Here is an 18,847-nt window from a genome sequence, read left to right on the forward strand (position 1 = left end):
TGTTTCTCTTAAAATACAGGTCAAATCAGCTCTCCTTTGCCCAAACTCCCCCGTGCTCCCTGTATTTCTCAGAGTAAAATCTAAAATCCTTACTCTGGGATAATAAAGTATAGTAAAGAGGCTTCATGCTTTTGCTGGGAGAGGGGATAAACATGCATCATCTCATGTAATTATTCGATTACTCCCCCAACCCTATATGGTAGTTCTGTTATCCTTATATTACAGAAGAAGAAACTGAAGCTCTGGGGCTGCCTGTGGTGGCTCACACCTATAATCCTAGCACTCTGGGAGTCTCAGGCAGGTGTGTTGCTTGAGCTCAGGAGTTTGGGACCAGCTTGAGCAAGAGCGAGTCCCTGTCTCTACAGGTGTTGTGGCGGCCGCCTGGAGCCTCACCTACTTGGGAGGCTGAGGCAAGAGGATCGCTTGAGCCCAAGAGTTTGAGGTTGCTGTGAGCTATGATGACACAGCACTCTACCGAGGCAAGAAAGTGAGATTCTGTCTCAAGAAAAAGAAGAAACTGAAGCTCTCAGGCAGTGTTTTTCAACTTTTTTAATCTCACAGCACACTTGAACCTATAGTTAAACTTCTGCAGCACACTTATATTATTTTGATTAAAAAAAAAGTTAAAAAAAGTATATGCTTACTGTGTTTTGAACTTCTTCCAAAAATAATTTAATTAATGATCTTTTCTTAATCTTTAATTTTTTCTTTTTTTTTTTTTTTGTAGAGACAGCATCTCACTTTACCTCCTTAAGTAGAGTGCCATGACATCACAGGACTCACAGCAACCTCCACGATTCTCCTGCCTCAGGCTCCCAAGCAGCTGGGACTACAGGCGCCCGTCACAACGCCCGGCTATTTTTTGGTTGCAGTTCAGCGGGGGCTGGGTTTGAACCTACCACCCTTGGTATATGGGGCCGGTGCCCTACTCACTGAGCCACAGGCGCCACCCAGATCTTTTTTTAATCTCTTAAAAATTATTATTATTTTTTTTTGGCAGGTTTTGGCCAGGGCTGGATTTGAACCCACCACCTCTGGTATATTGGGGCTGGGGCCATACTCCTTGAGCCACAGGTACCACCCTAATTAATGATCTTTGAAAGTGTTTGCAGCACACCATTTGAAAATCACTGTTTTAAGGGATTAAATTGCCCAGAGTCATTTGGGGGTTTAAGGCGGAGGTGGGATACACACCCCAATCTTTGACAACAAGTCCTGTGCTCTTTCTCCTACACCGGGTTGGGACTCTGGGTTCTCACATGGGCCCTGCCACTATCTTGCTGAGTGAGCATGCTAGTCCTTTCCCCTCTCTGGACATCAGCTTTCTCATGTGTGAGATGGGGAGGGTCAACGTGATGGCCAAGGAGCTGGGAGAGCCATGTGGACTGGTCTCCCCTTCACAGCTGGCTTCAAATTCAGGCTTGACAATCTGTCCCAGTGAGATCACATGTGTAGTCACTGACACACACTGACTGGTTTGAAAGAAGACGCTGCCATACAGCTTGCTGTGACCACTGCCAGTGGGGCCCTGGGAATTAATACTCTTTGTACACAACACATAATTATCTCGGAACAGCATGATCCTATAGGATCATATCATTGAAGTGAAAAGCATCTGTTTAGGGTGGGGCCTTGGTGTGTGTCACACTTTATGGGGGCAAGACATGATTGCAAGAGGGATTTTACCTAACAATTGCAATCAGTGTAACCTGGCTTATTGTACCCTCAATGAATCCCCAACAATAAAAAAAAAAAAGAAAAAAGAAAAGCATCTGTTTACTGTGTGCCAAATAAACCACACTTTTGTAAGCCCATTTGGGCCTGTCTATATTTTTTTAAATCCCAGAAGCCTCACCAAATGGAGGTAGGGGCCTCCGTCCACCCTCTCGCCCCTTGTCCCCAAGGCCCCTCCTCACAGCACCGTGACTCACACTGAGGTAACGCCTGCTGATCATCCTCATGGTGCCAAAGGCTGTCACCTCCAGCAGCGCCATCACCAACAGCTGCACCAAATTGGCTTTTCCCAAAACGGCACCTGCTGAAATCAGCACCGACGTAGCGCTCATGGTGGCCCGCTGAAAACTGGGGGAGAGAGGGAGAGCCAGGATGACTGAGAAGGAAGGATACTGCTCATTCATTCATTCAACAAATACTGCCTGGCACTATTCAAGTCACAGAGGACGCAGCAGGAGGTAAGATTTCCATCCACACGGGGGTTGTCATCCAGAGTTTCCTTTGTGCCTTTCCCCACCAAGATGGCCTCTACACGCTGAGAGTTTGATCTGCACACACTGGTCATATTGAGGATGCTCAGAGGTGAGGTAATGACTCTTCCCTTGGTGCTCCCTTTTGGTGTCTGACCCCCTGAGATTCTGCCACAGATTCTTTCTTTCTGCCATCATCACTCACAGATGCTCAATAGAGGGCGCTCTCCACCCACTGGCCCACCCGTATGGTCACCCCCACCCCATCATCATCCTTTTCCAAGGAAAGAGACTTGGGTTTGGAAGTAGGACATGGGCTTCCAGTCCCAATTTGCCACCTGAGCAACTATTTGATCTCACTGAGCCTGTTTCTCCTTCTGTAAAATAAGAATAATACTTATTCCATGGTAGTGCAGTGGAGATTGAAGGAACATCCTTCCTACAGGTGTATGGAGCACCGAGACCAGCACACTGAACTAACTGATAAATAAAAGTTGGCATTATAACATTTTTACTGATTCCTGCTTTCCCTTGACAAATGAACATGCTCAGTGTGGGCTTTAGGAGCAGAAAACAACTTCTGTCTTCAAGGTGCTCATGATCCGGCTAGGGAAGCAGGGCTTATACCATGAACTTGTTGACTAAGAATATCCGTGATATCACATGGGCGGCGCCTGTGGCTCAGTGAGTAGGGCACCGGCCCCATATGCCGAGGGTGGCGGGTTCAAACCCAGCCCCGGCCAAACTGCAACCAAAAAATAGCTGGGCGTTGTGGCGGGCGCCTGTAGTCCCAGCTGCTCGGGAGGCTGAGGCAAGAGAATCGCTTAAGCCCAAGAGTTAGAGGTTGCTGTGAGCCGTGTGACGCCACGGCACTCTACCCGAGGGCGGTACAGTGAGACTCTGTCTCTACAAAAAAAAAAAAAAGAGAATATCTGTGATATCACAAAGCTGGAAGGGTTCATTGGAAGGAGAAAGCAATGATGACATCATCAGGGAGGACTTCCTGGAGGAGGCGGCACTGGGCTGGACAATCCATGGACATCCACTCTCTCCTGAGCACCTTGCTCTGAGTCTCCCATCTCTTCCTGGGAGTTAATGATGATAATGCTACCACTGCAGCAACCATGATAATAATGATTTATTGAGCATTATGCACAACAGGCTTATAACTATATCACCTCATTTAAAGTTTGATTCTTTGAAGACCTTCTGTAAAATGGTGCTAGGTTACCCCTCAGTAACCTGAGGTTACTCCTTAGAAGAGGACATTGAGACTAGAAAAACTGAGTTTTGGGCAATGGCCACACAGCCATTTGATGACAAAGGTAAGGTGTCAACTGAGCTTGCCTGGCTCCAGATCATGCTCTGAAGTCAGGACACAGCTTCCCCAGTTTTTGCTGCTGAGAAAGAGTCCTGCTTAAGGCTCAAGGACTTCAGAAGGGATGTCAGAGAAGGGCCAAGGGCACAGGGAAGCGGCCTTCTACGGGACCAGGAGCTATTTAGAATAAGGGGATACTCAATCTTCCACCATGCCTGGAGAGGGTACGCCTTTTAGGTGAGTGTTCATTTCATTGACACAGGCTTAATTCGGAAGTTTGTGTGCCAGCGGTGGTATTTCAGTCCATAAGTGCCACGGTGATGAGACAGTGCACTGGTTAGGAATGCAGTCTTGGGTCTGGGCTGCCAGGACTGGAATCCTGATCCAGCCACTTTCTGGCTGTGTGATTTTAGGTAAATTATTTAATCACTCTGTGCCTATAAGGTAGAGGCAATGCCTCTGGAGTGGTTGTGAGGGCGACAGATGTCAAACACAATAAGGGGATCAGATATTGCTATTACATTGCTATTATCTTCCAGGGAGAGTCCTCTTAAACCTTTCAAAATAGACCATTAAAAATATACTTTTATCTTTCCTTTTATTTTCATTTTTGTTCTAATAACCATTACCAAGTTCTTAGTATGTGAAGAAAAAAAGGACAAAGTTGAATAAAATAGGCCCCTGCCCTGAAGGGCCTCAAAGAAGAACTCTTGGAGTGAGGCCAAGTGACAGTGCCCTGTCGCCAGAGGCAGGCCTGGGCACTGCCCATAAGCCCTGCTCTAGCTGGAAGGAGCCCAATGTTCAAATCTGCAAAGCCAGTTCCAGCAGGTGTCACAGCTAGGAAGGTCCAGTGCTCAGGGATGGGGCAGGGGAGTTTTCTCAGGCTGCTGATGGCCCCATCTTGTCTTCCTGGATTGAGTGAACAAACAGGTCCCTGCAGACATCAGAAGGAAATCAGCCCAGACAGCCATGGGGCAGAGGCTAAAGGCTTGTGTGACCTTAAGCCAAGGCAGCAAAAACGCCAGACTGTGGCCACCACTGTCAGAATTCCCCCAGAGTGTCCTTTGTCACTTCCCAGGTAGATACTGGGGATTATCAAATCCACATGGGGGATTACCTTTAACACTTTTAAAAAGGGAAAATGTAAAGAATTCCCCTGCCCAGGGCCAGTGGGAAGCCAGCTAGATGGTATTTCATGTGTGATCACTCTGGAGAGTGTGGGAAGGGTTACAGATAGTTAAAAGCTAAAGCCATCTCCATTACTGAGCTGTGTGGCCATAGGCAAGTGCTTTACCCTCTCTGAGCCTCCATTTCCTTATCTGTATGCCAGAGGGCCTCCACCTGGAAAAGTTAAACAAAATAATATTTGTGAATTATCTGCCATGCCCAGATGTTTAGCAGAGTCTCAGAGTATGTGAAAAAAAAAAAAAAACAAAGAAGCGGCTGGGCGCAGTGGCTCATGCCTATAATCCTAGCACTCTGGGAGGCTGAATCAGGAGGATCCCTTGAGCTCAGGAGTTTGAGACCAGTCTGAGCAAGAGTGAGACACTGTCTCTATTGAAAAGAGAAAAACTAGCCAGATGTAGTAGTGCATGCCTGTAGTCCCAGGTACTGGGGAGGCTGAGGCAAGAGGATTGCTCAAGCCCAAGAGTTTGAGGTTGCTGTGAGCTGTGATGCCACAGCACTCTCCCTAAGGTGACAGAGTGAAACTCTGTCTCAAAAAAAAAAAGAAGAAGAAGAAGAAGAAAGAAAGAAAACAAAGAAGGATAAACTTGAACAAAATTGAATAAAATAGGCCCCTGTCCTGAAGGGACTAGAAGCTGAACCCTCCAACTGAGGCCAAGAGAGAGTGCCCTGTCTCTCCAACTGAGGCCAAGAGAGAGTGCGGTACCCAGAGGCAGGCCTGGGTACCGCCTATCCTGGAGTGGCCTTCAGCAGTTCCCAAAATACCTACAGTGAGGATTTACCATCATCTAGGCAGGGCAGAGATTCAGAATTGACTAAAATGAAACAAACAAACAAAAAAACAATGTTTAAGGAAAAATTTAACCTCCTTTCTCCCATCAAGTGTTAATTTCTTTTTGAAAAGTATATAGCTTGATGTGTAACTATCACCCAGCTTAACATAGAGAACATTTTCTGCACCCTGTAAGGCTATTTTGCAACCCTTCTTCATCAACATCCACCACCTTGCCTGGGGAACCACTATTGTGACTTCTGGCATCATGGATTAGTTTTGCTCGGATTAGTTTAGCTAGGTCTCATGTAAATGCATCTGAACAGATCATAGTTAATCTAAGGAAAGTGAGGTGATGGATGTGTTAATCAATTCGATGTAGGTATTTCACATTATATATCAAATCAGTACACTGAACCCCATAAATGCATTAGTGTATACAGTTATGAAAAAGAAAAAACCTAAGGAAAGCGAGGGCCTGGTTATTTCTTGTCCACCAGCATTTGTGGACTGAGATCTTTTCTTTTCAAGAGACTGTCTCTCTGGGTGTGACATTTCTATTTCTTTTTGACTAATCTCTTTTTCTTTATTTATTTAGGAGCCAATATTGTAACTTTACAAAATCATAATCAATCCTTTAAAAAGAGATTGCAGAGAGGGCTGTAGACTTGGACCCATTGTGCTATCACAGATTAGGGACAGCCGATAAATACAAGATGCCCAGTTAAATTTGAGTTTCAGATAGGCAATAAATCATCTTTTAGGATAAGGATGTCCTAAATATTGTATGGGATTGGCGCTAGAAAGAGAAGGGGCTATCCTAGATCTTCTAGAACAGTGGTTCTCAACCTTCCTAATGCTGTGACCCTTTAATACAGTTCCTCGTGTTGGGGTGACCCCCAACCATAAAATTATTTTCGTTGCTACTTCATGAAGCAGTTGCTTCCTCTTGAGCTCCATGCCCTCCATGGACCCCAAAGCAACCCAGCCACCACCTGGGTACCTGGCAAGTGTGATGAAAATCTCCCCATGGGAAAAATTTTCCAGAAAGCCATCCAGCAAGAGTGCCCACTGCATCCCGAGCACCAGCATGAAGAGGCTGAAGCCCACGCTGCTCCAGACGTGTCTCCACAAAGATGAGGTGAGGAAGCCCATGCCAAGGGCCGCCATGACGGTGACATCCTGGAAGCCTGCCCAGGGAGGAGAGAGCAAGAAGAGGAGGAAGAAGAAGCGGGCAAGAGGGAAGATGGTGTGCAATTAGAGTTGTACAGAATGGCACCTGGCCGGAACATTTGCAATCATCTACAAGTGCTTGGCTCTTTGAGCCTGTTTCTCATCTCAATATTGAGGATAACACACACATCCCATGCAGGGTTGAGGTAAGGACTGGAGGAACTAAGCACTCAAGGCAGCGCCTTGTCCATAGTGAGTGCTCAGGAAATGCAGGAATTATTAAATGTTCATTATTAAATAATTAATTACACAATAACATTGTAAAACATATGGTATGAACACGTGCAGACCATTGGGACTTGTGCTTGACACATAGTTGACACTAAAGATCATTGCTACTATTATTAGGATCAGGTTCAACCCCCTGGTCATGCACATGAGAAAATAAGGCTACAGCAGCTGAGTGACTCGGCCTAGGTCACACAGGAAAGAGGGGGCAGGGGCAGGCCCAGTGCTCCTGTTGTTGGGAATCAAATTATCTTTGCAGAAAACCTTTCTCTCCCTTTGCCACCTATTTCCAGGGACCTGGTGGGCCAGAAGAAAATATCTGGATTTCTGTGTGGCCCTCACCTTTCCTGGGGCTGCTGTGACAGGTGAGTGGGAGAGACACACCTGTTTGCAAGGAGAAGTCCAGCAAAGGGAAAAAGTGAGCACTTCAGTTCCAATTTTGAAAAATGGTTAGCAGCATCGGCTCCATGACAAACTTGGGTTCGAATTGATCCAATTACTTAACGTCTCTGAGCTTTAGTACCAGCCTACACTTATTCAGTGTTTGCCATGTGCCACATTGTTTTACAATACACATAGATTATCTCGTTTCGTTCTCACAACCACCCCTTGAGGTGGGTGCTGTTAATATCCCTATTTTACAGATAGGAAAACCAAGGCACAGAAGAGTTAAGTAAATCATCCCAGCTATAGGGCTGGAATTTAAATCTAGATAAATGCATTAATGTATACATGATCTATGTATTTATGATTTAATGAAATAAAAAAATAATAAAAATGAAAAATAATAAATCTAGTCTGCTGGAGCCTGTGCCTTTACCTACACTATCTGCCTTCTTCCTGTTCTCATCTATTGAAAGGGAGAAATAGGGCGGCGCCTGTGGCTCAAAGGGGTAGAGCGCCGGACCCATATGCTGAAGGTGGCGGGTTCAAACCCAGCTCCGGCCAAAAAAAAAAAAAAAAAAAGAAAGGGAGAAATAATCATACCTCTTTCATTGGGTCGCCAGACATTGCTTAGAATAGTAAAGGCTATTTTCTCAATTAACACCAGCTATTTCCACATGTATATAAATGCTTGGAGAGAGATTTTAATGGATTTTTATTTTCTTTCTTTTATTTTTAGTATTTCAATTTTCTGCAACCAGTGTGCAGATAATAAATAATAGGAAGAAAGGGGAAAAAAGCATGGATTTTGATTTCAGACAGCTCTGTTTGATCCCGGTTTATCATTTGCTCTGAGGTTAAATGCTATTAAATTGACAACAGTTGACTGTTTTGACCTATAAAAACAACGTATGTTTCAACCTCACAGCCCTGTGTTTTTGTACCAGGCTTACTTTCCTCATCAGTTAAGTAAGAGCAATTGTACCCAGCTCAGAGGGTCCTGGGAGATCAAGAGTAAGTAATGTTTTGTTCAAGTGTTTGGTACCGTACCTGGTACATGGAGAGCATTCAATAAATGGTGGCAATTCATCATCATCATTATGATAATTACAGCAATCAGAATTCACCTGCCAGTCTCCAGCCCTGATTTGGATCTCAGTGAGGATGCTTTTATTACCAGAACTCTCCAAAGTCTCAGAAAGCCCCTTGGATTACAGAGTCCATTTAAAGTCACATATCCAGGGTCTGGCACATAGGACTTGGGTGGGTCCTGATATTCCCAAATCAATCTGACAACATCAGGATATATGAGACCCTCAAGGACATCAATAGGACCTGGGGATTTGGGGAGTCAGTGAGAAGTAGGGAGGGTTCAACTCTCTGCGCTTCCTCTGACATGGGAGTAGGGGGTGCAGGGACTGCTTGGGTCTCCTGCTAGCATCCTCTTAGGAATGGGGGTGGGGTGGCATCCTCTTAGGAGTGGATGTCAGGCATATTTTGTACAGAGGTTCCTCTTGAGATCACTCAAATTCCTTTAGGATCTAAAGAGGAAACGTGTATTAAGGTGCAATATGCATTTGCAAGCAGTGAGGCCTGTGGACAATTGGAGGCCGCATACTCCACTGGAGATATTAAAATTCGACCTTTTATTAATCACTGCTAAACAAAAATGCCTCTGCCATTTTGTAGCAACACTGTATGTATGGGGTCCAGATATATTAAAGAGTCTATGAGTAAAGAGGCCCTCCATGTCACAGAAGGGGACCAGAGAGAGCCTGTAACTTCCCCAAGGCCACACAGCACACCAGCAGCAGAGCCCAGTTCTGAACTACTGGACCAGTGCCCCTCCACAGGCTGGGTAGGCTATCTCACCTTCCATGCTCTCTCTCACCTTGCTAAAGGATCTTAGGCAAGTCCCTTGCCCTCTTTGGGCCTCAGTTTCCCTATTTGTATCACATAGGAGTTGAACCAGATACTCTATTAAGACTCTGACAGTTCTGGAATATTCCAAGGAGTGGGCTAGCAGGAGGGTGGGAGAGGAGAGTCACCAGGATAAGGGCAGAAGTAGGGCCCTAAAAATTAGAAAGTCAGAGGATCCTGGGTGGGGGACTTTATGAGACACACCTACTACCCCAATTCCAGAGATAGGAGCTCAGGGCCTTGCTCCTCAAGGCCACCTGCTGTCCCTGAGGAAGGAATTGTGTTTCAGCCAACAAGATGAAATTAGGGCAGCAGTTTCCAAGAGCTGTCGACAGAGCCTGTGCACCCCAGTCTGGTCAGGAAATAACATTTGGTTTTAAGCCTTCTCTTCCCTGGCCCCTGCCTCCTCCCACTTCTTCTCCCAGCCTCAATACCTGGGTCCTGCCCCAGGGCTGGGTTCCAGCTCAGAGCATGGCCCCTGTGACAGTCTCCACCTCTGAGCCTGGTCCCCACCCACAACAGCCACTGGCCTGATAAGCTGAGGGACAGTAAGTTGTTCGGGGGAGATAAGGATGTGCTAGAGGGGCCCCTGTAACTAGACCTTCAGGAGAAGTTTATGAAAGCCTCATGTCTTGGAGAAAGAAAGTCTAACCTGAAAGTTCAGCAGCGAGAGATGAGGCAATAATCACCGTGGTTGTAATAGCAGCACGTAGTGAGTGCCCGAGACACACGAGGCACTGTTCTAGATGCCTTACAACCCACAACAACCCGTGCAATCGGTACTGCTGATTATCCCCCTTGTAGACATGGGGAAAGAGAGATGCTGTACCTGGCCCAAGTCACCTGCCTAGTAAATGGTGGCAGGACTTAAAGCCTAACTATTGGGTTTGAACCACTGTACCATCCTGCCTCTCCATGTAGCATGTGTAGTGTGATGGTGAAGAGTGTGGGTCTCTGAATTAGGTGACCAGGGTTCAGAGCCTGCTCTACCTCTGCGTCCCAGCTTCCTCATCTGTACAATGGGCACAAAACAATGGCACTTCTGAGGATTGCTGTGGGCACTGAGCTTACTGGCTCACACAAATCACTCTGCCCAGCACTAGGTACAGGTGAGTATTAGTAGCTATCACCCATGACTGCCATTTATTAGCTATTTGACTTTAGGCAAAACTGTTCCCTCTCCAGGCCTGTTGCAAAAAGTCCAGTTGCAAAGAATTCATTTGGATAACAGCAGTTTGGCCTTCTGAGTCCATCTCCCTGGACAGCTGCCTCCTTCAGCCAGGTGCTCCCATGATCTGGATCTGTGCTGTCCCTACTCGAACCCCTCCCTCTAGCCTGCAGAAACTTTAGCATTAACATCTCTGAAACCAGACCCAGTGTCTGTCCCCCAGGCTCCAGGCTTGACCTCCACACTCTGTATCCCACCGCTGAGAAGACCCTGGTGCCCTCCACGGAGCCCCACACTGCTGCTTCCTCCCCGACAGCCTCTACTCCTACCTACCCTCATCCCTGCAGCAGCCTGAGAAGAAAAAAAGAGATTTCCCAAAGGGACATCCCAGGGCAGAGATGTGGAAGGTGGCAGGGTTTGGGGTATTTACGTGTCCCTGGGAAAACATTTCCTGTCTTCTAGGAGCCCTTCACCCTGCCTCTGAGAAGTATTGGGTTGGGAGAAGGGGTATCTGCAGCACAGGACCCTGGATTGCCCCCTAATTTGACAGACCTAAGGTAGCTGTGTGTGGCAGTAGATTGTTATAGTAATGGCCCCTAATGAACCACCAACTCCCAAACAAGTGGCCATTGGAGACCATGCCACCCCAATCAAACCTCTAGCCAGGGGTCCTCAAACTTTTTAAATAGGGGGCCAGTTCACTGGCCCTCAGACCGTTGGAGGGCTGGACTATAGTTTAAAAAAAAACCAACTATGAACAAATTTCTATGCACACTGCACATATTTTATTTTGAAGTAAAAAAACAAAATGGGAACAAATACAATCACATCGCCTCATGTGGCCCACGGGCCGTAGTTTGAGGACTCCTGCTCTAGGCTATAGATGTATGAGTCACCCTAGGTGAAATCAAAAGAACTGCCCAGCTGAGCCCAGCCCAACCGTTGAATGAACCACAGAATCATGACCAGGAGTAAATAAAAAGGTTGCTATTATAAGCCACTAGGTTTAGGGTAATTGTTAGGCAGTAACAGATACGTGATATATTCTGCTTCATGTAAGCATCTCTCAGGCAGCTCGACTCCAAACCCAAAATGAACATATGACAACTTGTCCCCACCCCTGTGCCTCTTATCTCAGGACCTGGTGCTTCTACATGCCACATCATACACCTGCAGCCATCCTCTGCTCCTCCCTCCTTTCACCAAATGCTGCTGATTTTATCTCCTAAATATCTGCAATTCTATCTCCTAAATATCTCTGCAATCTGACCCCTTGCTTCTCCTCTTCTGCCCCAATCCATTTGGCCTCATCATAGGTCATCCAGATTACTGGTCATTAGAGCAAGGAACACACACCTCAGGAGAAGCCTGAGACAATCTGCAGGGGTGGCTGGAAGAAAATATTAGCACTTCCAGTTTTTTTTTTTATTTTTAATGTAAAAAATAAGAAAATAAAATTTACTACTAATAAAAGTGAATACTTTTTTTTTTTTGAGACAGAGTCTCACTATGTTGCCCTCAGTAGAGTGCTGTGGTGTCACAGCTCACAGCACCTCAAACTCTTGGGCTGAAGAGATTCTCTTGCCTCACCCTCCCAAATAGCTAAGACTACAGATGCCTGCCACAACGCTGGGCTATTTTTTTTCTTTTTGTTTCTCTTCTCTCTCTTTTTTTCTTCTTCTTCTTTTTTTTCTTTTCTTTTGCATTGGGCTATTTTTTATTGCAGTTGTCATTGTTGTTTTTTTAGCTGGCCCGGGCTGAGTTCAAACCTGCCACCCTTGGTGTATGTAGCTGGCGCCATAACCACTGTGTTAAGGGCGCTGAGCCAAAAGTGAATACTTTTTCATCAGTCTTTATGTGAGTTAATTTTTTAAATCTTCTCAGGAACTTAATTCAAAAGTTCTATCACCATCTGATAAGAGGTTGAAATGGAGGCAAGAGAGAGGTTGTATATTTTCCCAAAGTCTCACAGTTAATAAGATGCAAAAGCAAGATTTGAATCACTCTAGCACCAGGAGTGCTCAAACTTTCATGTGCATTAGAATCACTAGAAGGCTTGCTAAACACAGATTGCTAGGTCCCACCCCTGGAATATCTGATTAGTATTTCTGGGCTAGGGCCTGAGAATCTGCATTTCTTTCTTTCTTTCTTTTTTTTTTTGTAGAGACAGAATCTCACTTTACCACCCTGGGTAGAATACCATGATGTCACACAGCTCACAGCAACCTCCAGCTCTTGGGCTTAGGCGATTCTCTTGCTTCAGCCTCCCGAGCAGCTGGGACTACAGGCGCCCGCCACAACGCCCAGCTATTTTTTTGTTGCAGTTTGACTGGGGCTGGGTTTGAACCCTCCACCCTCGGTATATGGGGCCAGCGCCCTACTCACTGAGCCGCAGGCGCCGCCCAGAATCTGCATTTCTAACAAGTTCCCAGGGGATGCTAAGGCAGCTGGTCTGGGGACCACACTTTGATCTAGGCCAGCGGTCTTCAAACTGCAGCCTGCGGGCCACATGAGGCAGTGTGATTGTATTTGTTCCCGTTTTGTTTTTTTTACTTCAAAATAAGATATGTGCAGTGTGCATAGGAATTTGTTCATAGTTTTTTTATGGCCCTCCAATGGTCTAAGGGACAGTGAATTGGCTCCCTGTTTAAAAAGTTTGAGGACCCTGGGCGGCGCCTGTGGCTAAGTGAGTACAGCACCGGCCCCATATGCCCAGGGTGGTGGGTTCAAACCCAGCCCCGGCCAAACTGCAACAAAAAAATAGCTGGGCGTTGTGGCGGGCGCCTGTAGTCCCAGCTGCTTGGGAGGCTGAGGCAAGAGAATTGTGTAAGCCCAAGAGTTAGAGGTGGCTGTGAGCCATGTGACGTCATGGCACGCTACCCGAGGGCAGTACAGGGAGACTCTGTCTCTACAAAAAAAAAAAAAAAAGTTTGAGGACCCCTGATAGGCTATTTTACCTCTAAAAGAACTTGGTGATGTCTGCAACTCTCCCAGTATTTAATATTCAGATTGACCCTCATTTGCTTAGGATATCAGACAGCTTCAAGTCTCCTAGCTCTGAAAGGTGTCTGCTGTGGTTTGGATGCTTGTCTCCTCCAAATCGCATGTTGAAATTTGTTCCCCAGGGCGGCGCCTGTGGCTCAACGTGTAGGGCGGCGGTCTCATATGCCGGAGGTGGCGGGTTCAAGCCCAGCCCCGGCCAAAAAAAAAAAAAAAAGAAATTTGTTCCCCAATGTTGGAGATGAAGCTTGATGGGAGGTGTTTTGGTGCTGGGGGGTGGATCCCCCATGAATAGATTAGTGCCCTCCTGGTGGGTGAGTTCTCCAATCTATTAGTTGGTGAAAGAGTTGGTTATTAAAAAGAGCCTGGCATGTACTCTCTCCCTCTCTTGCTTTCTCTCTCACCATGTGATTTCTGCACACTCTGGCTCCTTTCTGCCTTTCACTATGAGTGGAAGCAGCTCTAAGCCCTCACCAGATACCCCATCTTCAAGCCAGCAGAATTGGGAGTCAAATAAACCTTTTTTCTTTCTTTATAACTTACCCAGCTTCAAATGTCTTTTATAGCAATACAAAATGGACTAAGACAGCGTCCTTAGGAAATAGTAGCCCCCTGGGAAGGATTTGATATGTTGCTCTGTATTCAGCATGCTACAAACAATAGTAGGGGTTTTAAAATTTTTTACCTATTATGGAAAAATTTATTTTATTATTATTTTTATTTTATTTTTATTTTTATTTTTGCAGTTTTTGGCCAGGGCTGGGTTTGAACCCACCACCTCCGGCATATGGGGCTGGCGCCCTACTCCTTTGAGCCACAGGCACCGCCCTATTATGGAAAATTTTAAGTATCCACAAAACAGTATGGGGACCCCAAGTACCCATCTCCAAGCTCTGATGATTGTCACATGAGACCATTTTTGTCTTTATTTTCCTTCTCCACATTTTCTTTTTTTCTGACATGAAGCCAAACCCAGATGTCACATTTCAATATGATTCTCTAAAGGATAGGGCCTTTAAAAAGTCAGCCCTACGATGCTATTATCACATCTAACAAAATTAACAATAATGTCTGTATATCTTATGCTATTCATGCTATATTCAGATTTCCCGATTATCTCAAAAATGCCTTTTTTGAATTGGCAGGTTTGAACAATCTATTGTAGTTTAACACAGATTGAATTAGATTAAGAGTATTGACAGATTACATTACCTACGTTTAACTCAACTAACCTTCACGAAATGGACTAATGGCTTAAATGACTCTGGCAGAAAAGCACAGATTGGAGGCAAAACAATAATGGCAGTCAAGTGAAAAAAAAAAGAGAAGAGCAGAGGGCTTTGTTCAAGCTTTTTGTCAGTCACATTGGAGAGTAAAATAGAAATGTCACTCTAATCAGATCTAACAAGTCACCCAAGACAACTTGAAATTATCCAGGAGACTCTGAGGAATAGATTTACATCGACTATTGTCAATGGTAACAATGGACCTTGCCTGGAGATTGACTGACACCATTATGATTAGTAATCTGAAAATATTACACATTTCATTCTGGTATCTTTTGAATTTCCTTATTTGCATTTATATATTATAATGTACGAAGTATATTAACCCACTAGTACTAAGTATATCAATGGGGTGCATGATCAAAAAAATGGCATGTGCACAATCCGAAGTTTTAAAGCCCTCTGGTCCATATTACACTACAACCTCCACACTGGTCTCATGCCTCAAGTCATGCTCCCCATGCCCCACACAACCCTGGCATAGCTTTCTCCATAACACAAACCCACGCTTGCTGCACTCTGTCTTTCCATTGGGTCAGCAGAATGAAGGCCAGACTCTTTACTCAACCCAGCAGGTCTACCACACCCTGCTTCTCTCCTTAGGATCCGAGTACAGTGCAATGTTAAGGCCCAGTTAACATTGTTACTCCCATGTGTGCTCATGCAGTGGTTCCTGCTGTGCTCCCATTCTGGACAACCCTCTCAGTAACCCTACTGAGACTTCACAGCTTGGTTGGGCAGTCTTCTCCCTCCAGAGTTCTTCCCTAACACCATGGTCTCCCTTGCCTGGGGCACAGGGCCCTCCTCTGTGCTTCCATATGAAGTGAGTTTCCAAGGACACTTCATACCTGTGATAGTAGCGCAGTGCAGGGGTGAAGAATACAGAACCAATTCACACTATACCCAGTAGCTCCCACACCCACTGGTGACATGGTGAATAACTCAATTCTACTGTAAAACGGGGCCATGATGCAGAATGGTTAAGCACATGGAAACTATAACTAGACTATGTAGATTTAAGTCTACAGTGCTATTGCTCACTTGGAGACCTTAGAAAAAACACTCAATGTCCCTGTGCCCAGTTTCCTCCCATGAAAAAGAGAAATTATAATAGTACCTACCTCCCAGTATCCTTGTGAGGTTTCAATGTAAAAGCATTTAGAATAGGGCAGCGCCTGTGGCTCAGTCTGTAAGGCGCCGGCCCCATATATCGAGGGTGGCGGATTCAAACCCGGCCCTGGCCAAACTGCAACCAAAAAATAGCCGGGCGTTGTGGCGGGCGCCTGTAGTCCCAGCTACTTGGGAGGCTGAGGTAAGAGAATCACTTAAGCCCAGGAGTTGGAGGTTGCTGTGAGCTGTGTGAGGCCACGGCACTCTACCGAGGGCCATAAAGTGAGACTCTGTCTCTACAAAAAAAAAAGCATTTAGAATAGTGCCTGAAACATAGTAAGTGTTCAATAAATAGCAGCTCTAATCATTATGTGTCTGGATCCCACATTGGATGTAATAAATGGTTGAATGAATTGGATTGGATTGAAAAGAATTAAAGTAAATTGAGCCACATTAAAATTGCTCCAGGTCTCACTTGTCTGGTGTGGAAGGCCAGTCTCTGGGCCAGTCATTTAATGGTGCAGTTGACTCTCCCTGAGTCATCCATCCTCCTTGCCCTGCCATGGGCTAGTCAGTTAATGTCACTTAGGAACAAGCCAGCACTCAGCCAAGCTCAAGCTTCGACTCTACCTCAAGGACGTCTCTCAAGAAGGCCAATCCATTATCAGCTCACAGAGATCCTTGAAACTCATCTTGATTTTCCCAAAAAAGCAAAGTCACACCACGATGGACATGTGTCTTGTTTACATTGTCTCATCAAAGCCTGGGAATATTTTTAGCTGAATATAAAATAACCACCATCCTTCCCTCCACTTCATCTGTACCTTCTGGCTCTGGATTCCAGACAACATGCAGATTTCCCAGCTGCTAAGTGAGAAGAAGGCTGGGGTAAAGGGCAGGGAGAGGGAAGCAATAGGCTAACCCCCTCCTCCACCAAAAAAAAGGTGGGACAGAAATGTGACCAAAAGAGAGAACAAAAAAAGGAAACGAAAACCAAAAATCCAACAGCATGAAATTCCTATCCAGTAAGGAGGGAGAAGTAGGGGAAGCACCAGACAGAGAAGTATGAAGACCATACAGCACAGGGAATTCAGGGGACAAAGAAAAGGATGCCTCTTACTCTGCTTTGACAAATCAAGGAAGGCTTCGTGGAAGAGGTGATGCCAGGCTGCTCCTAAAGAGGAGCCTGCATTTTTGGCTGGGTCTTGGCACAATCTACAGAAGACTGGAGAATCCCTTCCCTTGGGGATTTTGTGGAAAGCATCATCTATGCCCCTGATCTATGCCCTGAACCACAGAGCTCCCCCAGCCCTGCCCTCCTATTTCCCCGTGATCACTTTTCCAGTGAACTCTCACCTCGATAGGCCTTCATGAGATGCTTCTGATCCTTTGAGGTTGTGTCATAAGAGGTGAAAAAAAAGAAGATGAGAATGAGAGCTGCCTCTAGCATTAAGGCCCCCGGGGGCAGGCAGCCCCGAAGGGACGGCTGGTACTTAGAGCCCATCCTCTGTCTGCCTCTGTGCAGGGTTCCACTCACACCAGGCCTCACCCCACTCCCCACTCCTCCTTGAGGGGAGTGATAGGGGAGACACCCGCCAAAGGCCTTATCTCAGGTTGCAAGGTTGGCTCCACTGGCCTGTCTGTGGAGTTAACACAGGAATAGAGGGAGTAGGATGATGAGGGGGAAGGAATGCATGTATTTCAACATTCATTCATTCATTCACTCAACAAGCAGTTGCTGCATTGTTACTACAGGTTTCTACTGTGCTCAGTTATTAAAAGGGCATTCTATTCCTTGGACACCTACACACAATCCTTTATGCATTACTCCAGTTCATCTTCACCGTATCTTTTTAAGAAAGGAAGGGAATGGATCAACACTCTTATTTTATGAACAGGGAATCTGAGGCTCAGAAGGGGCTTTCTTTGTAAAAACTTACCACATGACAGAGAAGGCCCCCAGTGAGCTATTTTTTTTTCTTTTATTGTTGAGGATTCATTGAGCGTACAGAGAACCAGTTTATACTGATTGCATTTGTTAGGTATAGTCCCTCTTATAATTGTGTCCTGCTTCCTAAAGATGTGTCTCACTCTATGACCCCCCCAACCCCCACCATGTACTAGGTCATCAGTTGTCTTCATATCAGAACTGAGTATACTGGATTCTTTTTTTTTTGAGACAGAGTTTCACTATGTCGCCTTCCGTAGAGTGCTGTGCTGTGACAGCTCACAGCAACCTCCAACTCCTGGGCTTAGGCGAATCTCTTGGCTCAGCCTCCCGAGTAGCTGGGACTACAGGCACCTGCCACAACACTTGGGTATTTTTTGTTACAGTTTGGCCTGGCCAGGTTCAAACCTGCCACCCTCAGTATATGGGGCCTGTACCCTACCCACTGGGCCATAGGCACAGCCCCAACTTCAAACTCTTGGGCTTAAGCTATTCTCTTGCCTCAGCCTCCCGAGTCGCTGGGAATACAGGTGCCCACTACAATGCCCAGCCATTTTTTGGTTGCAGTTGTCATTGTTGTCAAGGAGGCCCAGGTTGGGCTCAAACTCACCAGCATTGGTGTATGTGGCTAGTGCCCTACTCACTGAGCTACTGGTGCCGAGCCAAGTATATTGGATTTTTGCTTCTCCATTCTTGTGATGCTTTACTAAGAAGAAAGTGTTTCAGCTCCATCCAGGTTAATACAAATGATGTAAAGGCTCCATCTTTTTTAGTGGCTGAATAGTATTCCATGGTATACATATACCACAATTTGTCAATCCATTTTTGGATTGGTAGGCATTTAGGTTATTTCCAATGTTTGGCAATTGTAAATTGAGCTGTGATAAACAGTCTAGACCAAATAAAATATGATAAAATACTTTTTTTCTTCTGGGTAGATGCCCAGTGATGGGATTGCAGTATCAAATGGGAGGTCTAGTTTGCGTTCTTTGAGGATTCTCCATACTTCCTTCCAAAAGGGTTGTATTAGTTTGCAGTCCCAGCAGCAGTGTGAAACTGTTCCCTTCTCCCCACATCCACACCAGCAACTG

General features: G+C 45.7%; 1 protein-coding gene across 1 annotated transcript in view; it reads right to left on the reverse strand.

Annotated features, from left to right (window-relative positions):
* Positions 1–17,312, reverse strand: part of RHCE (Rh blood group CcEe antigens) — a 41,150-nt gene extending 23,838 nt beyond the window's left edge. The window contains exons 1-3 of the mRNA XM_053575970.1: positions 17,165–17,312; positions 6,483–6,669; positions 1,932–2,082 (exon numbers count right to left, since the gene is read on the reverse strand). Of these exons, the coding sequence (XP_053431945.1) occupies positions 1,932–2,082; positions 6,483–6,669; positions 17,165–17,312 (486 nt within the window). The remainder of the gene's footprint in view (positions 1–1,931; positions 2,083–6,482; positions 6,670–17,164) is intronic.
* Between the last annotated feature and the right edge of the window lie 1,535 nt (positions 17,313–18,847).

Source organism: Nycticebus coucang, chromosome 22 (assembly GCF_027406575.1).
Source record: "Nycticebus coucang isolate mNycCou1 chromosome 22, mNycCou1.pri, whole genome shotgun sequence".
Lineage (NCBI taxonomy): Eukaryota > Metazoa > Chordata > Mammalia > Primates > Lorisidae > Nycticebus > Nycticebus coucang.